This window comes from Bicyclus anynana, chromosome 5 (genome assembly GCF_947172395.1).
Source record: "Bicyclus anynana chromosome 5, ilBicAnyn1.1, whole genome shotgun sequence".
Classification (NCBI taxonomy): domain Eukaryota; kingdom Metazoa; phylum Arthropoda; class Insecta; order Lepidoptera; family Nymphalidae; genus Bicyclus; species Bicyclus anynana.
This window is the reverse complement of record NC_069087.1, coordinates 3,035,419-3,059,423: the sequence shown is the minus strand read 5'-3', so window position 1 is coordinate 3,059,423 and position 24,005 is coordinate 3,035,419. Positions and strand designations below refer to the sequence as shown.

At 36.8% G+C, this 24,005-nt stretch overlaps 2 protein-coding genes across 2 annotated transcripts; one reads left to right on the top strand and one right to left on the bottom strand.

The window, feature by feature from the left end:
* The first annotated feature begins 574 nt into the window (after positions 1-574).
* Positions 575-11,297, top strand: LOC112054101 (alpha-ketoglutarate-dependent dioxygenase alkB homolog 4). The gene is made up of 2 exons (XM_024093758.2): positions 575-1,460; positions 2,121-11,297. Exons 1-2 carry the CDS (start codon positions 709-711, stop codon positions 2,338-2,340), a joined length of 972 nt encoding a protein of 323 aa, XP_023949526.2. The 5' UTR covers positions 575-708; the 3' UTR covers positions 2,341-11,297.
* A 4,583-nt stretch (positions 11,298-15,880) lies between these two features.
* Positions 15,881-19,619, bottom strand: LOC112054108 (tetraspanin-33-like). Its single transcript, XM_024093767.2, has 5 exons — positions 19,614-19,619; positions 19,145-19,345; positions 18,081-18,242; positions 16,590-16,841; positions 15,881-16,078 (listed from the first exon to the last, which is right to left on the bottom strand). The coding sequence occupies exons 1-5, from the start codon at positions 19,617-19,619 to the stop codon at positions 15,881-15,883; spliced, it is 819 nt and encodes a 272-aa protein (XP_023949535.2).
* Between the last annotated feature and the right edge of the window lie 4,386 nt (positions 19,620-24,005).

Sequence of the window (24,005 nt, the reverse complement as noted above, 5' to 3'; positions counted from 1 at the left end):
TTTAAGTTTTCGTAGTGAGGCAAATCCGACCTGACGTGTGTCTCGTTATTTCATATTGTTGGCATAAAGAAATCTTTTTTCTTCATTAAAATCTTTCTTATTTATTTAAGTCAACATTGTAATGTTTTTAAATATTTTGCTAGATATACTCAAAATAATTAAAAGAAAACATTATTATTTAAAATTATTTTTTTCAATGACATTTTTTCGTCAATTTGTCAACTGTCATATCGTTTGTCTTAAGCGTTTTTTATAATAGATTCTCTTAGTTATTAGGATATAATAATTTAATGTCATCTTATTAGAGAAAGACACCGGCTACTACTACCCTTCCTGCTTGGTTCGTTTTTACATCGGGAGTATACAGTCCAGTTAGTCTTAATAGGTCTATGATGTACGCGTTAGATCGCTGGTAATATTATATTATACTTTGACAAAGGAGTAACGTCTAACAAGTCCAGGTCCTGATGTAATTAGTCTGAGGTGATCGAAAGCATAGTTCCTTGAGTTTGTCTGAAAGTTTGACAGAAGACAGCTGTGATTGTATTCTTCAAAATTGACATTTAATTTTGATTTTGTTTTGACTTTGACGTGTAAGATGCAACGAAACGATTCAATAATTCAAAAAAATTAATTATTAAATCTTTTTGAAATTCGTCATTATTGATTTTTTTTCACGCAATATTGTGCAATAGTACTGTAAGTAAAATGAAACCTCGCCCTTGCGGTTGCAAAGGATGCAGAACATGTCTGGTTTGCGAAACATATTACGGTGCAAATACTCTGAAAGAAACAAAACCTCTCGATAAGGAGAAAGGTTATGTGTACTGCCCGCTTTGTGATAAAGCCTGGAGCGGCTGGGACATTGATTTATACAAACAGCACCCGAATCACGAAGGTACGAGTATACACTATCCTGGTGTGTACATAAAACTAGATTTTATATCTGTAGACGAAGAAAAGGAACTTGTGAAGAACATAGACGAAGTCCCATGGGATATTTCGCAGAGTGGACGCCGTAAACAAAACTACGGACCAAAAACTAATTTCAAAAAACAGAAAATTGTTGCTGGCAAGTTTGACGGATTCCCTTCCTTTTCAAAGTATTTACAAGATAGATTTGAGAGTATAGATTTATTGGCAGGCTATGAAGTTATAGAACAGTGTTCTTTGGAGTATGATCCGAGCAAAGGTGCGTCAATTGACCCACATATTGATGACTGCTGGGTGTGGGGTGAGAGAATAGTTACGGTCAACTGTTTAGCAGACTCTGTCCTTACCATGACACCTTATAAAGGTGATAAGAAGAAATATAATCTGTATTGTGCTGAGGAATACCCACCGTTGGTTGAAGCAGATGGTAGTATAAATATTGAATGTAAAGAAAAAGAAACAAGTATGCTGGAATTTTGTAAACCTGTTAATGATATGGATGTTATCATTAGGATACCGTTGATAAGGCAAGTTATAAATGCTTTGATCAAAATTAAAATGTTTCAATAGGCTTAGTTTAAGCACATGAAACTTTAGTTTGTCTGTTTTAGTAACTCTATTGAGTGTTTCTGAAGGCAGATCCTATTGAAAAGAGCCAGCAAAAATCTCAGTAGTATGCTCTTGTTTAAGGATTTTAAGTACTATATACATACTATTTATATAAAATGGAAAATGGTTTCTCCAATTCAAGTTTCTTACTAAGTCCTAAGAATAGGCATATTTTTGCATCTATGTAGATGCAAAGATATATTACGCCAGTGCTTACTGATGTGCATTGTTATAGATCAAAATCTCAAAGGTAAAGGGGCTGGACTCATGACCCAAAGGTTGTGGTTCGATCCCCACCTGCTGGATTATTGTTGAAATCCTAACAGTCTTTGACTAGTTGGAGATGAATGGGAATGTTAGTAATATTATTTAAGAGACAAGATATGAGATATCAAAATTAATAAAAAAATAAGAAACAGACTTTAATTATTACCAACAATTATTATTTTAGACATCAACACCAACAGAAGTTCTGCATTGCTTTTTTCAACATCCAGTGCAACAAAAAACATGGTTTATTGTATAAGGCTTTATTAAAACTAAGCTTATAGTAATAACTATATTTTTTTACTTTACAGAAGGTCCCTAACAGTTATATATGGTGAATGCAGGTACCACTGGGAACATTGTGTCCTGCGGGAGGACATACCATCTAGGAGAGTATGCATAGCATACAGAGAGTTTACACCGCCTTTCATGAACAATGGCACACATGCAGCCATAGGACATGAAATCAGAGACAAAGGTAAACAGTTTTGGGATCACTGTGAGAGATATAAGGATACATGTGAAATTTAAAGCTAAAGTATTGCTTCCTCTGTAGTAGATTGCCATGTTGAAATAAAACAATGTTATCGAGAAATTTTAAAAACAAACATTTACAAAAACTATGTATGTATAAACACAGTATAGACATTGGACTATATGAGTACCTTACCCCTGTGTAAAATGTGGACATAATATTTATAAATATTTGAAATAGACCTTAATCATAAATAACATTTGTTTGCCTTAACTTGATAGTTTATTAGTACCTACTTAATTATTTATTATTATTATTATTAATTATTTAGTAGACATAATTAAATGAAGATTGTAATTTGGAAATGAAATTTTAATAAAAGTTAAGGATTTCTTATAAAACTTAATTTTAAAATAATGTAATTTTGCAAAATTTCCAAACATCTAAAACGCTGTTGTCCATTTTTTGATGTCATAATGTTACTTAATGACTGATGTACTTGAACTATTAAGTATGTTACGAAGTAATTATTGACTAATATTTTTGTCAATTTGTATGTGCCGTGATAGCCTAATGGCTATGACCTCTGCCTCCGATTCCAGAGGGTGTGGATTCAAATCCGGTCCGGGGCCTGCACCTCCAACTTTTCAGTTATGTTTCATTCACAGTGTGTGCGTCTTAAACGGTGAAGGAAAAACATTGTGAAGAAATCTGCATACCAGAGAATTTTCTTAATTCTCTAATGTGAATGACGTGTGTGAAGTCTGCTAATCCGCATTGAGCCAGCGTGGTGGACTATTGGCCTTACACTAACCCCTCTCATTCTGAGAGGAGACTCGAGCTTAGCAGTGAGCCAAATATGGGTTTATAACGAACAATTTTTGTCAAACGCTTTGTTTGAACGGGATTTATTATAGTCATCATGAAACGATAAAATATAGACCATGATGGCCTGACAGCAACTTTAGTATTGTCAAAAAAAAATTAAAATTATATGTATTCACGTCTCAAAAAAATATGATATTTTTTTCAAATTTAGTAGAACGATAATGGGGATGATGACTAGGTTTGAATATATTGATTTTTATGATACATTCGGGTAAATAGGGTCAATGTTAACTAATTTATACATAAAAAGCAAAGATTGTCTGGATATCTGCAAAATAAATGAGATTATAACATTTCAAAATTTATTAAAAAACTCTTAATTAGATGAAAATTCATACAGTTTTAGCTTCCTTACATTAAATGTGACATTTTTTAATACTGGAACTATAAACATAAACGCACAAATAACAAAGATATTCGTAATTTTGTTTGAACGCACATACAAATCTAACGATCATTACATTACCTACGACGCGTCATTAGTTCGCGCCTTTTTGTATGGGGCGTTTCTTAGGGATCCGCGGCAGAGCCGCAAATCTGACCCATCAAATCCCTCCGAAAGTAATGATCGCAGATACCCTGTTCCTTTTACAAAATTGCTTTACTATTAGCATACCCCTAATTGATATACAATTTAAAAAACTGTCATCATCCCTATTAACATTTTAAGACCATTTAAAAAAGTGGCAACTAGCCTATTCTAGCGCGAATATGGTGGAGGCGCAATACCATATTCGAAGTTACTTGTAGGAGCGTATTCGTAAATCGGCGGAAGACCTGCCTGGTTCTGGCACGTCGCTATCACCGTCTCCGACGTTGTTTTGTGCTTCTTCACCTGGCGAATATTCCGCACGAGCATAAATGCGAAGATAATACACGCTATCTGAAATGGAGAAACTTGTAGTAGGTAGACAAAAAGTGCAAATGTTATATGTATAAATCTATATTTAGCAGACGCCCCAGTTTATTTACCTGCGTAGTTGATGTTCCTGTAGAAATACGGGAGTAAAGTATAAAATAACTTGGGTAACCGTGGGTGGGTAGTAAAAGAATTTTCAAAATCGGTTTAGCAGATCCAGAGATTACTCAATACAACCTCACAATGCCACAAACTTTACCTCTTTATAATAATACTAGTGGTCCCGATCAAGCTTAGCGTTGACTTATGTGCACTTCTTCCCTATCCCTACCCTACACTACCCCTACCCCTACCCCTACCCTACCTCTACCTTAGTACCTAATAGAAATGTTGAGTTTCTTGCCGGTATCTTCTCAGCAGAACCTGCCTTCCGAACCGGTGGTAGAATCTTTACAAATAGTCAACCGACGTGTCAAAAGTGCTTGTAAATTGAGCCTTGAAATAAATGAATTTTGAATTTGAAACAATGGATTTTTAAGGGAGATTTGTGAAAAACAGAAATTCTCGTGAAAGTAGCGTTTACTAGTACTTAAGTAATAAAATTATTGTTACCTGCATAGTAATACTAATAGGCCCCAATATGTTTAACACTAGTGAATTTGTTGTATGGAAAGAGGCCAAGCCAAACTTGCAACCTAATACCCTCTGGTAGACACGAGGACATTCCTGCGTGTCTATGTCTATAAGTTCTCTTGCCTTGCAGCAAGAACGTGGAACAGTAACTTTTTGTCCGTTGGGCCCACGGAAGATTGCGTAGTTTCTGTATCTGAACACTAAGCCCTCATAGTCCAAATACGATTCTTTGCCGCAGCAGTCTAGCTGAGAAAAAATAATATTGATTAAAAATCATCATAATCATCATATCGGCCGCCGCCGCCGCCGCCGTCGGATGTCCACTGCAGAACAAATGCCTTTTGTAGGGACTTCCAAACATTTCGCCGCCTGAATCCAGCGAATCCTTGCGACTGACTTGAGGTCGTCAGTCCACTTTCTACCAGTCTTGATGTGTCAGATTAAAAATTAATTACATTTAACTAGGTAATAAAAAATCTGCTGACAAATCTATCACGACTAAAATAAGACGAATCTAAAGCTGTGTACCTACGGATAGCGCTTTCCTGTGTAACGCGTAGTTCTTTCTACAAACGCTAACGCTTCGAAAACCAGAAAAATGTATGGCAATGACCATATCCGATCGAAAACGTGATCACGTGACCTATCGATAGCAAATGTCATTCCCATACATTTTTTAATTTTCGAAGCGCAATGCGAATGGCAATGGCTACAGGCCCTACCCCCCTAGCCAAGTGGCACGTCGATTCTCTTTCTACGATCGCTAACGCTTCAAAAACTAGAAAGATGTATGGGAATGACATTTGCTATCGACAGGTCATGTGATCAAGATCTGTCATTCCTATATATTTTTCTAGTTTTCGAAGCGTTAGCGATCGTAGAAAGAGAATCGACATGCCACTTGGCTAGGGGGCTGAGCTTTTCGCAAGCCCCAGTCATTCTGTGTCTATTCATTTTGCCGTCCAAATTATACCCTGTCGTGTGCGTCCTCTTTGACGCGCGACCATAAACCGACAGACCCATCGGTGGTTCGCGCTGTGAGATAGCTCACGTGGAACGCATTGTTATGAGTGTACGCGTAGCTGCATGTATGGATATGACGTTCATCCAGACACGTGTAAACTGACTACGCGTTCCTGTTTCAGTGTACGCGCTATCCGTAAACACCTTTTTAACAACTCTGCAAGTACCTCTAATTCTACAAGTTATTGGTACAAATGCTAGCTGCCCTAGCAGACTTCGATGTCTCGTCGTTATCAACCCATATACGGCTCACTGCTGAGCTCGAGTCTCCTCTCAGAATGAGAGGGGTTAGGCCAATAGGCCACCACGCTGGCCCAATGCGGATTGGCAGACTTCACACACGCAGAGAATTAAGAAATTCTCTGGCGTGCAGGTTTCCTCACGATGTTTTTCCTTCACCGTTTGAGACACGTGATATTTAATTTCTTAAAATACACACAACTGAAAAGTTGGAGGTGCATGCCTTAGACCGGATTCGAGCCCACACCCTCCGGAATCGGAGGTAGAGGTCATATCCACTGGGCTATCACGTGGTTCGATGTCTATAGGTAGGTAATTGTAACTTTCTATTTTCATATTTTTTGTTTTATAAGTTAATTAATAATTATATAAAAAAATCGTCAATAAACAAGAATTGCTCGTTATAGGTATAAGTCAGTAGGTATACTTACAGATTCTTGCAGCAAGTCGATTTGCCTTTCGATTCTATAGTCCGTAACATATTGTGCAATGGGTATATTCACATAGTTCTGAACGGTGTAAGTCGTTACTGTAAACGACAGAATCATCGTAACCAACATAGGAATTACCAAAAAAAACAACAAGAAGCCATACTGAAATAAAATAATCCTGTTTAGTCATAAATAGTTGTAAACTTCATCATCATCATCATCATTAGCCGATGGACGTCCACTGCTGGACATAGGCCTCTTGCATGGACTTCCAAACACAACGGTCTCGAGCCGCCAGCATCCAGCGGCTCCCTGCAACCCGCTTGATGTCCAACACTGCGCGGGGTCGCCATTCCAGCACCTTAGGACCCCAATGTCCATCGGCTCTTTGAACTGTGTGGCCTGCCACTTTAGCTTCGCGACTCGCTGAGCTATGTCAGAATATGTTATAAACATACAGGTAGGTAAATATTGTAGTAAGTAGGTAGGTGCGTGTTATAATTATACTTGTTTAGGTATATGGATGTTCCAACTCTAAATAATGTAACCGTGGTTCATTGGTTAGACTGGGCCGTTTCAGATCCTGTAGTCCTAGATTCGAGCCCTAGATCGGTTAAGAAAACATATCGTTTTTCTCTCTGCCAAGAAATTTAATAGCAGGCGAAATTTAAGTTAATTTAATTCGATTAAGCTTTTAAACTTAGTCAGGGTTATGTTATTGTTGTTGTTATTTATAAATTTTGTTTTGATTTTTATTATTATCTAGGTAGCTATTGTTTTCTACGAATGGGGATGATGACTAGGTTTGAATATATTGATTTTTATAATTAATTCGGATAAATAAGGTCAATGTTAACTCATTTATACATAAAAAGCAAAGATTGCCTGGATATTTGCAAAATAAATAAGATTATAAAATTTCAAAACCTATTATAAATCTTTTATCGTAATTAGATGAAAATTCATACAGTTTTAGCTTCCTTACATTAAATGTGACATTTTTCAATAAATGAACTATAAACATAAACGCAGAAATAACAAATATATTAATAATTTTGTTTAAACGCTCATACAAATCTAAAGAAAAGAAAAAAACATTTATTTCAAAATTTATGTAACGATCATTAATTGCCTACGACGTCATAAGTTCGTACCATTTTGTATGGGGCGTTTATCAGGGATCCGCGGCAGCGCCGCAAATCTGACCCTTTAAATCCCTGTAGCTCCGAAAGTAATGATCGCAAATACCTTGTTACTTTTACAAAATTGCTTTACTATTAACGTACTCTTAATTTATATACAACTAGCGGACGCCCGCGACTTCGTCCGCGTAAATTTCGATGTCAACTTTACTACTACCCCTACCCTACCCTACCCTACCCCTACCCTACCACTACCCCAACCCTACCCAACCCCTACATCTACCCTACCCCTACCCTACCCCAAACCTACTCCTACCCTACCCCTACCTTACCTACACCCTACCCCCATCCTACCACTACCCCCATCCTACCCCTACCCTCCCCGTACTCTATTTCTTTCCTACCCCTATCCCAGCCATAGGTACCCCTATCTCACGCCTATCGTACCCCTACCCTACCACTTCCCTATCCTACCTGTACCTCTAGCCTACCACTACCCTACCTCTACCCCTACCCTACCACTACCCTTAACCCGGCCCTAAACCTACCCTACCCCTACACTACCCCTACGCTTCCCTACCCTGTAACTTCTCTATCTTATTCCTACCCTTAGCAAAATCGGTCCATTCCTTCGAGAGTGGTGGTATGACCAAGAGAAATAGAGACTTCTATGCTAATAATATAAAGAGGTAAAGTTCGTGTGGTTGTAGGAGGTAATCTCTGGATCTACTGGACCGATTTGGAAAATTGTTTTACCAATAGAAAGCTACGTTATTTGCGAGTGTCATAGGCTATGTTTGATCCCCATATTCACACGGGAACGGGAACTACCTAAATGAAAGCTCTGGGCGTCATATAGCGGAATTTCTGCGTCTTTTAGAAATTTTTCTCCGAAACTATTTAAGTAATTAACATACTGTAAAGGGCAAATCTTATCTCCATAATATCCTTGTGATTATTAAATAAATTATTTTAATAAGGATTAAAGTTTAGTTGTATAAATAATGACGTAAACCTAAGTATATAAAATTAATAATTTTTAAAACACAAAAGGTACTATATCTGCTAATATATAGAAGATAGATATATGGTGTCGCGGACTTTTTTGTAGAACTTTTAAAGATACATAAAGTCCCCATACATTAATTTCAATTTTACACAATAGTTAAGGCAGCGCATGCGAATAAGTCTGTTTAAGATCATTTTCAGTCCGACCTGTATGACAAAAACTGTGATAACTCGGCTAATATTATTGATACCAATATAAAATATAGCCTATAGCACTCCCCGATAATGTAGCATTCTACTGGTGAAAGAATTTTTAAAATCGGACCAGTAGCTCCGAAGATTACCCCATTTAAAAAATGTGACAAACTTACAAACTTACAAACTTTACCTCTTTATAATATTAGTATAGATATAGATATAGATTTAAAAAACTGTCACCATCCCTATTTACATAATTATTGTTATTTTACGTAAAGTGGCATGACATTAGTATAATAGTAGGTAGTGGTAGTAGCAAGTAGTATTATAAAATTGTTATTTTCATAATTTAAGTGAAATAATCATGTTAGCTGATCATGAAAACAAAAAATCACTGCCACTTGATGTAAAATGGTAGTCAAAGTCATATCGTTAAAATAACTGCGATAGATTAAAACGAAAATACGATGAAAAACGGTGTATGACCTGAGTGATAACTGCGACAGTGATTGTACCATCAATGTGTGGTATATGAAACACCTCGAGCAGGTCCTAGGACTTGTGACCTTGGGTGTAGGTTTAAGGGATCCCTTTAGAATGCATAAACACTAACCTTCCCTGCCCGACATGTTCTCCATGCCCACACTAAATAATTTACAATCAATAATTACAACACAAAACATTATTTCATAAAATCACTAACGCGACTGGCAGCGTGACGGTATCCACACTTCCGTACAACAACAACTAAGTTCAAGTCATCAAATACCCTCCTATTTATACCAAAACACACGCCCCCCCGGGGCGGGATGTTTTTTGGTTGATGATTGTGCATCCATTTGGAGTTCAAGGCATGTAGCGCTATTTTGTAACGATGTTTTCATAACATCTGTGCGAGACCCGAATTCGTCTCTATCTCTCTATCTATAATATCGTGATATGAGAGATGGAGATGAATACATTATATTATACAAGAGGCACACTGTCGAGAAAATACAAAAATGTCACATACAAACTGGAGCCAACCGGTACACTGTTTATAAACAGCATAGTATCCCAATAGCGCAGCCAACAAAAAAGGAAATCCCATCACAAATACTGTAAGAGGGACTGCGGACACTCCACCGTTTGGTAAGCTGCCGTAGAAATGAGCGTACGGTTGGTAACGCGTGCATATTTGGTGGCCCATCACTATCATTGCAATGGAAAGTCCCTGAAAAAAAAAAACAAAATTAAAAATAAAAATTTCAAATGACAAAAAAATCATTTAACTTATTTCAACTTTAAAATTATTTCAGTAAAACCTTATTTTTTTTTTACTTTATTTTAAAGTAATCGTGATAATTAGATAAAATAGTAATCTATACTTCACACAAACCTCTTTTATATTTCTAGAAACCCCGGGGCGTCTGCTAGAAATATAAAACCAATGCGAATGCTTGGACTATAAAAATTACTAGATGTCATGGAAAGCCAATTCTATAGAAGCCTATATATATAATACTCTCTAACTCAATTAAAGCGTAAAATGTTCTGCGTGAATACTTGTTTTATTTTTTTATTCTTTACAAGTTAGCTCTTGACCACAATATATCCTGATGGGAAGTGACAATGCAATCTTGGATGGATGCGGGCTAACTTGTTAGGAGTAGGTAGAAAGTCTGACACACACACTTCTCGTTTCGGTTTCTACACGACATCGTACCGGAACGCTAAATCGCTTGGCGGTACGTCTTTGCCGGTAGGGCGGTAACTAGCCTAGCTTTCCACCAGCCAAATTCCCTACAAATCCTACATTTTAGTCACGGTGTATGTATGGCTTGGCCGTTTCTTTGATTTTCAACTTATTACACCGCCAACAATGTTTAGCTTACGTAAACCCTTGAAAACCTATATTCCATTATATCTTTGAGTAACGAAACGGCTTTGTATGCTTTCCATGAGATCTCACAGATTTTTTTACAGTACGCATTCGGATTGGCTTTACTTTACACTACATGTTAAGAATTGTTAGTCCACTAATTCTAGTTGACGATACTTTGTACATATTTAATATATCCGCTTAGAATATAGTTAATATTAAGTATATATTAGATTACTCCATTAGTAGGTTATAACCTTTACTTTCTAATCTAATGTAACCCTATGTCATTGATCATAATACCTGTATGTGATTAAGAGTTATCTCTATTTAGATAATTAGTTATAAGAGCAATAATTATTGCATATAAATGCATGCCGATGTAGATTATCTAATAGTGTACTAAAATATCTTTACTATACCATGTTATAACCATGTATTGTTGTTATATGTTTAACCATCATATTCTATATTGCTTTACTACTCTAATATTAACTGTCTCTTTCTGATGTATGTCTATTGTACTATTCTCACAATATTGTTATCTCGCTCTGATTGTATTACTATCTCCTTTAGACATGTAACTCTGTCTCTTTTGTATTGTACACTATTACTGCAATAAAGATAAGGGAATGCGGACGCTTCAAACTCTATATAATAAAGCACCCCATGTATCAACCACACACTTCACTCCCGAAGCCTGAAGCGATCGCACCTCTACTTAACAAGATATACGTGTTTTATTTATACGCGTCTCCCTGTGGTTTGGACTCTCCAAAATCCTCCACACTACAGGACGCCCGCGACTTCGTCCGCCCTTAGACCTCTTTAATCTAGCCCATACAGTAGTATCGCTGTAAAAATGGAGTAACTTCTCCCGTTTTCGTAACATTTCCCTTCACTGCTCTGCTCCTATTGATCGTAGCGTGATGAAAAGTATACTATAACCTACCCAGGACTATGAAGAATAATTGTACCAAGTTTCGTTAAAAGCCGTCGAGTAGTTTTTGTTTCTATAACGAACATACAGACAGACAGACAAAAATTTTACTGATTGCATTTTTGGCATCAGTACCAATCACTAACCCCCTGATAGTTATTTTGGAAATATATTTAAGTACAGAATTGACCTCTCTACAGATTGAATATAAGTAAGTACATTTATGTACGAAAATATTTTTAAGTAATAATATTACTACTATAATTTTATTTATACTTACTTAAGATGAAAAGATAATGGTAACATACCTAATAATAAAAAAAAAACAATAATTGTTTTAAGGATAATCATATGTGGTAAATAAAAAGATAGGCACTTACAAGGCTTAAAGTGTTTGTAAAAACCAAATAACGTTTAAATCCCTTCATCGTAGCTTCAGCCAACATTTTTTTATCTATAAAATTTTATTTTTTTGGTTTTACGTAAGTAACTATAATTTAATCGTATATTGAATACTTTGCTGTTTAACTTTCTTCTACAGACTGAATATAGAATTGAATATTAATGCATAAAATAACACTGATAATAATTCCTGATAATGTGTTTCATTGATTCCTTGGAGTATAATAAATTAAAGATATGCTATAAACCATAAAATTATTAAAGACTAAAGTACCTACCTAAGTTTAATAATATCTTTGTAATAGGTATATAGTAGGTATAGTCAGATGCAAACTTATGACGTCTCGGAAATATGTTGCGGGGTGTGAGGGAGGCGCGCACCCCTTCGTTACCGCTGATACCTAAAATATTCACAATGTTCCGTAACGTCCTGACGTTTGCATCGTTACCCCGAAATGCACTTAACTCCTTATATTTGATTATATATTATATGTGATTTCCGAAAATATACGTATATATTTTTTTTTTCTGACAGAATAGGTATGCATCAGATTCCGAATGTTATTAGGAGTAAAAACAGTAAGTTATTAGGAGTTTGTTTGGCTGGTTAGAGGCTTTGGTCGTGGCTAGTTACCAACTTACCGGCAAAGACGTACCGCCAAGCGATTAGCGTTTGGTACGATGTCGTGTATAAACCGAAAGGGGTGTGGATTTTTAACCTACTCATAACAAATAAGCCCGCTTCCATCTTAGATGGCATCATCACTTACCATTAGGTAAAATTGTGGTCAAAGGCTAACTTATAAAGTATAATTTTTTTTTTATTTGTTTTTTTAGTTAGTTTTGTATCTTGGTCCGAGTCTTCGGTCGGGCTATAAGATATTGTGGTTTTTTTTTTTTTAATTTTTTTTAATTTATTTTGTACCAATATTAGTAACACACAAAAGTAAAAAGAACAACAGTATACAAGGAAACACTTATCTCTATAAGAGATCTCTGCCAGTGACCCTTGGCAGTTTTCTTCCTGTCAAGAATACTCAGTACAGATATGGAGAGCATAGAGTGCAGAGTTGAGTTATTGTTGAGGACTCTGCACTCGAAATTGTAGACGAATACATATACCTAGGACACACAGTCCAGTTAGGTATATGTATTCGTTGTTGACTTGTTGGTCGACCTCCCACTAGGTGGACCGAAGATATCAACCGTGAGCCGCTGGATGCTGGCGGCTCGAGACCGATGTGCTTGGAAGTTCATGAAAGAGGCCTATGTCCAGCAGTGGACGTTCATCGGTTGATAATGATGATGATGATGATGATGAGAGTTGTAAAGTTAGCCGTGATAACATTCAAATTGATCATTCACTCACAGGCCCTTTGAAGTTTGTATTAAACACAAAGTAAATTACAAAGCGCGACATTAGGTAGGTACATCAAATTTTTCAAAATTCATTCTTTTTTTTAAGTTGATATTGTCATGTCGCCACATTATGTAATCATGGTAGTCAATGAATCATTTATGTAAATAGGTATTATTATTTAAGTACATAATGATTCATTGACTATCATTTTGGATATACTTAGTATTTAATCTTCTCGTGTTTTCTCTGTTGATATTTTATCACGGTATAATATTTTTTTTATTGTACCAATTTCTCCTATCATGAAAGTCATTTTGCCTATTTCTTATATTGTTATCGTTGTCTTCCTCCTTATTTCCTCCTTCTCATCGTCATCATCATCATCATCATCATCATCATCATCATCATCATATCATCATCATCATCATCATCATCATCATCATCATCATCATCATCATCATCATCATCATCAGTATCATATAAATATTAATTAAATAATTCATCAGCCGATGGATTTCCACTGCTGGACATATGCCTCTTGTACCTATTGACTTCCAAAAACCATGATCTCGGGTCACCAGCATCCAGCGGCTCCATGGAATCCGCTTTATGTCCTCGGTCCATCTAGTAGGGGGTCGACCGACACTGCGCTTTTCGGTGCGGGGTCGCCATTCCTGCACCTTGGGACCCCAACGTCCATTGGCTATTCGAAGTATATGAGGAAAGTATATTATTTGTTACGGTTTTGTGAAATCAGTTGAAATAGTATAGGAAGACAATTGTGTGAAGTGTCAGAAAAAGTCAAACCATCTGGGAGCTTTTATTTAAAACGCTACCTAAATTTTCAAGATAAAATAAAACGGATTTCCTCGTTCCGGATTTTATCCTTCAGAGAGACTCCTAACATGAAACTCTCCATAGCTCGCATAGCGACTTTAAATTTGTGGATAAGGCCAATCGTCAGTGTCCACGTTTCCGCTCCATACGTCATCACAGGAAAGACACACTCATTAAAGACTTTTGTCTTCAGGCTTTGGGGTATTGACGATTTGAAGACCCGACGCAATTTCCCAAATGCTGCTTCCGGACCGAGGAAATCTGTAGGAGAACGTATATGAGTGAACGAGACGGGCGGGCCATATCTGTCGTAGAACAGATGGCCGCTGGGGCAGACGTGTAGGACGCCCTCCAGCTAGATGGTTCGACGACATCAAGAAGGTAGTGGGAAGTGGCTGGATGAGGAAGGCAGAGGACCGTGTGTGGTGGCGCGCTCTCGGAAAGGCCTATGTCCAGCAGTGGACGAATAGAGGCTGTTGAATTGAAAAAAAAAACCAAAACATTTGCATGGTGGGATATTTATTTTATTTACCTACAAAAAATGTCCGCTACACCATAATTTAAGGGTATTTATAGTTTATAGCATCTACTAAAAAAGTACTATGTATATTTACACAGATATTCTCGTAGACGAAGTCACGGTGCTCCACAATAATATTTATTATAATATAAAAATAACAAATCCAATAAACTGAATCGTCTATTGATGATATTATCATATTAGTAACACAAAAAGGTTCATGCAACATATTTTTAGGTTTTGAAAAAAATTGACATGACTTAGGGCGATCACGCACTGCATCCGATCCGAAGCTATAAAAATATGTTCCGATAAGTAATTTTTGTATAATAACAGTAACACGCGCTGACTTCCGTCATCCGATTTCTCTCATTATGAGATACCTCTTATTCAAATCCCATCCCTCGGGAACCATGGATTTTTCCGGAATGAAAAGTAACTTATTTGTTAATCCTGAGTAAAATACTAAAATCGCTTTAATAGTTGCGCCGTCAAAGAGTAACCAACATCCAAACTAACATCCATTATATAATATTATTATATTAGTAGGGTTTCACAGATTCGGATCGGATGCAATGGGGTAACTAAAAGCAGTTAAATCTACCCAGTAAGGTTCAGTGGGTAACTGCACTTAGTTACGCAATGCAACTGACGTCTCCAGGGTTCTATTATTATTTCAAGAAAATCAAGAATTAACGGTTTTTCGTTAAAATAACGGTACTACCACTATATAATTATATAAAGTAAAAAAGTTAATAACTAAATAAATTCATTTAGTTGAAAACATAATATTAGATGATTCCAAAAATTAAAGTACGATGAAACATTATGTAGTGACTGGAATTGGATTTGAATGGTACACCGAGATATAATAACCCTGCAGATCTCCAAGCTCTCCAAGCTCTCAATTCTTTGACATCCGTCCCGCTGCGAGCTGGGCGGAGATGTCTAATTTGAATACAAGAGACATCCGAGGTATTCTCATAGATAACGAAGAAAAATCGAATGACGGAAATTGGATTTTAGTGCGTAATCTATCATATAAACAGCTCTATGGCTATTTTGAAACTTGTTTCCACGGACTCGGATAGGTTGCACCCTAATAGTTTAACTTATTTACAAAAAAAAATACTTACCTACTATAATAATTTCATAAAATACGCTCGTGAATGATATATAATTAAATATTTTTTGTATTTTATTAATTTGATTGTAATGATATAAATGTACAGGAAAGGGCATCTTGTTTGTCTATTACGTAGCACTGTATGGAGGCGGCGCAAGATCGTCTGTCGCTGTAGCGTCTTGGTGTGTTGGCTGCGGCTCGGGCGAGGTCTGGTTCCGGCGCGCTATAATGATCCGCTCTCTGATGGTCCACGATCTCACGCCTCTCTCGGTCTTGGCGCGCCGGATCCTGCGAGCGAGCACCACTGCGGACATTATAGCCCCTGTCTGAAATCAAGAAACGCCAAAAATAAGAAAAACCAGCGACATAAACAGCCCCTGCATTCTGTAAAGTTACAGCGATGTGACATCGCTCATTTCCATGGCAACTTCGCATTTAGTGACATTTTATTTTTGGCATCCCATAGAAATAAAGTTTAAAATCTAATAAATCTTATTAAACGCGAATTTAAAACAGCGGAATCGCACCCCTGTATAGAAGACTTCATTTACGTTTCATAAATACGACGCACTAAAGTGTTCCAAATACTAAGCGGGGAGCAACTATTAACATCATCATCAACTCGGCTCACTGCTGATCTCGAGTCTCCTCTCAGAATTAGAGGGGTTAAGCCAATAGTCCACCACGCTGGCCTAATGTGTAATTACTGTGAAAAGTTGGAGGTGCATGCCCCGGGCCGGATTCGAACCCACACCCTCCGGAATTGTAGGCAGAGGTCATATTTACGGGATCACGGCTCAAAAAAATACGACCAATACGTAATTAAATTATCGTTACCATCAAAACCATAGAAACAATTCCCAAAGCTCTAATGGCGGAAGATATATCTATATACAAGTTGATCAATGGCATCTGGCACCCATCAGTCCTCCTGTTAATACAAAACAGCGGGCCGTTTGTGATGCAGCAGGACGCAGGCACTACAATTTGCTGCTCATAGTTGCTCGCAGGGAAGACAGATGTGGAGTGTTTAGCCGTAAACGCCATTCCCTCATAGTCCATGTACCATTCGCTGCCACAGCAGTTTAGCTGGGAAAAGTTAAAAAAAACATACTGAATAAAATTATTGAGATTTACATCTAATAAAATCTCAGTATAGTAGCCTTCAGGAAATCGGAATTGCACTTCTATTCCTCGGAGATCACGATTAAAATAATTAAATTGTCATTTGTCGGTTTCGTTCATCATCATTAACATCTTTTTAATAATGTTTTGTATTTTATACTTATATTGTTAAAAGTTAAAAAAAAGAAGTAATAAATAAATGAGAGACAAAAAAGTTGTCATTTGTCGGTTTCGTTCATCATCATTAACATCTTATAGTAATCGCTGGTAACAATACCATCTGAGGGAATGTAATGGATGAAACCCCAAATAAGTGGTCAGGTATTTTTGTTTTAATGTTACTTCTGCAGCGTTAATAATTATCTATACTAGGTGTACCATTCAAATAATGACTCAGCACGTCATTTTTCATAGTATTTTCCATTGTATTTTCAACGAAATGATATTATTATCGTAATTGTACGTAAAGTCGACATTAGTATAATAGTGTTAGTAGCAAGTATTAACGTTATTTTAACGAAATTTAGTTCGTTATTTAAGTAATTTCGTATAAAAATAAACTCACTGCCACTTGATGTAAAATGGCGTAAGGTCATGCCGTTAAAATATGTTATGTGTTGAGTTATGATGATGTTATATGATCACATAAATGAAAATACGATGAACGAATAACGATGTAGTGACTCATTATTTGAATGGGACACCGAGACACATAATAACCCTGATGTTCGTGGCATTTTGCCAGCCCTTCCACCTTATAGCTACACCTGATAATTCGAACATTGCAGAGTCAAACATTCCCTAAACTCAACCGCGTTAAGGCAGAGAGAGTCCAAGCTACAAATTTGTCATATAAAGATTTTTTTTAGTCTTATATTCCAGCAATCTGTCGTGAGACATTCAGCTGGATTTTAACCATTTATATATTAAGGCGCGTTAGGTGTAAAATCCAGTGATTTGTCCAAATACTCATAAGTCTATTTCATGACATCTTGTGGTGCTCGTCTCTTGAGTCTTTTGAAAGTTACTACCAGGTTTCTTCACCATTAGGACCCTTGCAAGTTGATTTGAATTTTTCCGAATACGCTTTGGTATGTTATTATTGTGTGTGCAACTTGTATCATGTAAATATAAAAAACACTTGTCATACTAAAGGCTTATATAGGCACTACCTAAATATGCTGATGATTTACTCGTACTTACGGACGTTTGCAGCTGGTCGATTTCCCTTTCGATCTTAGAGTCCGTAACATATTGTTGAATAGGTATATTCAAAGAGTTCTTCACGGATATAATATCTACTGTGAACGACAGAATGACCACAACCAAATCCAGAATCAGTAAAGTAGCCAAAACGAATGCATACTGAAATAAAAACAAAATATGTGTTCATATAACCTTTAAGGATCCCCTTAATTCTCTCTCAGAGTTTGACTATCCCTATAGAAAATGTCATTTGTTCCCCAATAATTAGGTAATTGCTGTAAATCGTTGAGGAGTTCCCTCGTTTGTGTTTCGGCTTCATCGTGAGACCTACTCCAGACTTTCATGAAATTGTAGGTAGTGCTTAAAATACCTAATGAAAACCCACTAGATGTGCTACGATTTTAGAAAGTTCCCCTCGATTTCTCTAGAATGATATGATGAATCTATGATCAGATCCTGACACGTAGAACCTCCTCCTTTTTGGAAGACGGCTAATAAATACTAACGGCCAGTTCTTTGTTATATCCCTGAGAAACCGTGGGAACCCCGATTTTTTCAGCGATAAAGTTATGTGGCATATTAATATAGGGTCTCATATAATCTATCTTTATTCCAAATTTTGGCCGAAAAGCTTCAGTACTTGCGCCGTAAATAGTAACAATTATCTTACACTCACGCATTTCGCCTTTAATAATGAAACAGATAAAATTAATGAAAATCAACCTGCGTAGATCTGGACCTTATCCTTAAGGATTACATCGGTTATCAAGATTACATTATTAATAATAATATTTAACGGATGGTGAACCTTGTGACCCCAGGTTTCGACCTATTGGAAGTCATTTCCGTACACTGTTAGGCGACCCCCACTTTGATCACACAAAGGCTCGCAGAGAGAGAGAGAGAGAGAGAGTTTGGAAGATCCTGCAAACGGTCTATGTTGAGTACTGGTCATCCATCTGGTACAGGTATGATGATGGTGTTGACAGTGATGATGGTGATGATGATGATGATGATGAGGATGATAATGATGATGATGATCTATTAAAAAAGTCACGTACCGTATTGACTAGACAGGTACTCTCCTTGAAAATACCTACAAATCCAAACAGTGAAGCCAACAGCAGGAGCAATCCCAGCACAAAGGTCATGATCGCGGGCGTTACAATCCCACCACCTTCGACGCCGCTGTAGAAATCCGCAAACGACTGGTAACGGTTGTACATTAAGAAGCATACGACCATCATAATGATGGAGAGTATCTGAAATCAATCATGATCATGTAATCATTCATTATCTTCAGTTATCTCGGAAACAGTGTTTTCTGTCACCTGTGATTTAAGCCTTTTAGGCAAGAGTGAATAGCCAAGTACAACTAAAATCAGCGCCGTGTATTATGCTTGTATGTAATAAACGGCATATTATAGTGAGCTGTACACTCTTCCTTTATAAGGGTTACAGACAGACATGTTGTCATTAGGATAGGATATTAATATATAACCTTCCTAGTGTGCATAGCATCTCTCTTACTGCCATGTTTAAGCTTATTTGCCGCATTGCTTTATGCCGGTCCCAGCATGGTTGCCCTTGCCGGTGGAATTACAGGCATTTATGGCGTAATAACTCAGGCTAATATACACAGGAAGGCACTTTGTAGACTATGTTCCTTGCATGCCCTGCGAAGTTTTATATCGGCGACGGTTCCTTCCCATGGGTAGTACTTAAGCACCGTTACCCATGGTAATATGCTTGGTCCTTCAATAAATATTATAAAAATAGCTAGCTAAAGAATACAAATAAGGAAATTAAGCTAATTTATATATAGTCCGCACGCCTCACCTCAGTCGCCTTTAGTGTAGTGCTGTCCTTTTTTACCTCAGGCCCCGACTGCGTTCAACTCGCACGCTGATTATTATAACTAGACAAATCATGCCCACATCGAATGGTGGCAAGAATACTGACTGCATTTCCGCACTGGACAGCCAGGCTGATTCTTTGCGCAAAGAATGAACCAGCCCATCTATCACCAAATAGCTAAATAAAGCAAATACTTACAAAGCATAATGCCGTTTTCACCAGCGTCATATATCGTAATCTTTCCAAGCTATATTCAGCTCTGAATATAATAATCATTTTGCTTGTTTTGTTACTCGTATATTGCAAAACCACTGGTGTGAAGTACTTTCTCCAATAAACTGTCCTAGTTTTGTTCGGAATTTCGGATGCATTACATACAACACTGATAATAAATTTTGATAACACTGATAAGGATGGACATTGCCTTTCTTTGTACTTACTGGGCATATGTTAAACTAGTGAATGCTACGCTATTTCACTCCCCCTTTAAAGCAATCTTCCTCTGTGGGCCCCCCTATCAAAGAATTAATATTAAAAATGTTAATCTGTACCGTAGGTAGAATATAAATCAATCAACTCTCGAATGTTAAAATTGCTTAACTTTCGGGTGTTGCTTTTTTCTGTCACCTCTGGTTCCCCCGTTGGTGTCCCCCCTATAGGGGATACCCTAAGCAATTGCGTAAATAGCTTGTAGGCTAATTCAGAACTATTATATATATACTACTACTACGAGTATCTCATAAAGATTACTATCCCATATAGGGAATATATATATGGGAATTTCCATATATATTTCCATATCCAATATTCCATATTTCCCGTTCCTGTGGGATACCGGTATATAGCCTATGTTCATCAGAGATCATGTAGGATTCTATTGGTGAAAGAATGAATGAAATAGTTTCAGTAGTTTCTTTCCTCTTAATAATACTCGTATTTGAAAGAAATATTGAAAACTTCTTACAAATCTTTGATATCCACCACCCACGGTCCGATATACCCACATGCTTGCAGCGCTGCTTTACGTCCGGTAAAACTGATCGTGCTTTGGTCGCGATGTGTGAGATGTCTTGAAGCAAAAAACGCGACCAACTCTCGGAAAGTTTTACCGTAGGTACGTCATGCCGTCAGAGCTGCAGGCATGTGGGTATATCGGACCGTATGTAGCTAGCATTACTTAATCGCTCAATGACCGAACGTAGATACCTATCAGTATGTTTGCTTATAGTTTTACACATAACAAGTATAGGTTTTACGGGGATGTAACCGTGAGTTACTAATTAATAAGATAAATTAAACTAATTGTTTTATATTTTCTAGTGGATAATAATAGTTATAATCAATATACCTACTTAGCTTTATGAGAATCCTTGACCGGATACGTTAAAAATTTATATCATTATCTTGTCATCATCATCATCATCATCATCTACATAACAGCCGATGGATGTTCACTGCAGAGCATAGGCCTTTTGTAGGGCTTTTAAACATCACGATCCTGAGCCGCCTCTCAGCGACTCGCTTGATGTCGACAGTCCACCTGGTGGGGGGTCGACCAGCACTGCGTTTTCTAGTGCGGGGTCACCATACCAGCACATTGGGACCCCAACGCCCATCGGCTCTTCGAATTTTGTGTCCCGCCTATTGCCATCACTTCAGCTTTGTCGAGCTATGTCGGTGACTTCGGTTCTTCTACGGATCTCCTTATTTTTGATTCTATCACGCAGAGACATTCCGAGCATAGCTCGTTCCCCCCACTGTATGACTCTGAGCCTTCTTGTCTTGTACTTACCTGTACCTAACATGGACTTTCAGCTTTAATAATTATAATGACAATGGTTTATTAATTTTAAATCAATTAATGTCCGAGACCGACAGCAAACGTGCTCTCCGAGGCACGGGGGTGTAACTACACAGACTTTCCAACTCGGGGCTGGCATTGAGAATTTGATGGAAGTAAGAAAAAAATCCTGGATTGGAATGGAACCTAGGATTTCATCTTCAAAATCTGTAACAATTGGGCCAACGAGATAGTCTATATCGTACTTTCTAATTATCTATGTCGTACTTTTAAACAAATCCAATATTCGCGTCTATCCGAACTGAACCCAGTTCTGAACCCACCCAGAAGTTCCCAGGTTCGATTCCCATCTGCTGCACTATTGGCGCATCCACCACATTCCAACACTCGGTTTCAGTTCATGTTACGAGTATATAGATAGGACATGACACCCAAATGACGACCACGACCACTCTGTCAAGAGTAAAAGGACAAAGAAGAATATAGGATATACCTAAACAAAATGGTAAGCAAAATGTTATCAAAGACCAAGTCTGCAACTTATCTCTATCATATAAGAAAGAATTTCTATATTCGATATCGTTCAAAGAACTTCCGGTTACGTACAAGTAGGTAGCTATAGTATGCGACAAGCTTCGAGCCCGTTCTGAACACGAGGAGTTGAAACATTAGGAACAGAAGACTATGCCTATTGCCTAGTAAATTAATTAGAGATAGATCAAAACTGGAATAGTATAATTAAACATGTAATCAAGAATTTTTGTGTTATTTATTACCTAAGTGTTAAAAGTAATAAATTATAATTAATATTTATTTGACACTAGCATACGCCGCGCGGTTTAACCCGCGTGGTTTTCATTGCCTATAGCACTTGGGGATAGCTTCCCAACAGTAAAAAAAAAATTCAAATAAATTCAGTAGTTCCAGAGCCTATTCAAAACAAACAATGAAATCTTTCCTCTTTATAATATTAGTATAGATTATTTTTAATCTAAAATAACATTCATTTGACTATCAGAGTTTGACATTTTATTAGTACTTAATAATACTTGTAAAAGTCAACTTGAAATTTTATAAATAATATTTTGAAAAGAAAGTTCTGTAAAATTTGCACATCAGTAAAGACAAAACATTGTAACTACCTACTCATAATCTGTTGCCATCTTGTACACATTGTTTGAAGCAAATTAATGTTATATTTTGAATTTGAAGGGTACCCCTTTTGGCTATTTAACCCGGTAGACTGAAAATAAAGTATAAATATTATGAAAGTTCAAGAAATAGTCGAAAATAAAATCGCCTTACAGTTTTAATAAGTCTTTATTTCTTTTTCGTTTAATAACAAGTAACACTATTAATAAAAATTATAATAAAATGTAATGATAATAAACGCATGGCAATAAACTGTGTTGTCTATTGATGATATTACCTAAACAATTCACATTATGAAAATATGCAACATATTTTTGTTAAATAAATAAAAACACTTGCAATCCATTAAAATATTATTTACTTAATTTAACAACCTAAATTATAAGGCTATCGGATTACTTAATTTTTTTTTATTTTGGGGAAAAGTGGGGAAACTTTGTATGAAAGTCCGTTATTTAAAATTCGAAGAGTAAAGGAAGCTGCTAACTAGCTGACCCGGCGATTTTCGTGCAGACAAAAATTTTATTCCAATCGTTCATACAATTACCAGGGGTTAAGTGACAAAAACACACTTGACGTGGTTCCTGAAACTTATGATTTAAACACCTTCAAAACAAGATAAGAGTGATGCATCTTCTAGGTAACGCGCTCCAACCTAGACCGGCATGAATGCTTTTCATGCAAGTGGAAAAAAGGAAAAAACAAAAAAGCACACAGAAGAAATATCTAAAAGCCTCAATAACTCGACTATAGGACCGAAAGGTTCATTGTTTTTTTAAACATAGCAAGCAAGTTAAATATAGACTGAGTAATGTGCCAGATCGTTGTGATTTTATAAAAGCTGACAGTAGGTATTAGGTATCTGTAGTAAGCAAACGTTCAGACAATTGTGGCTTACTATAAAATAACGGTTTGGTCAAATATAGGCTATTAGTTCGTAAGCAGACTAGCTATAATTAGCCATAACAAAAAAAATATTTCGACGAATCAAGAACCTCCTCCTTTTTTAAGTCGGATAAAAAATATCCTGCGTATTTTTAGGTATATAAAGTGACGGGATGATATAGAGCATAGAGCCACCATGCTGCGGGTTGGCGGGCTGGATGGATGGA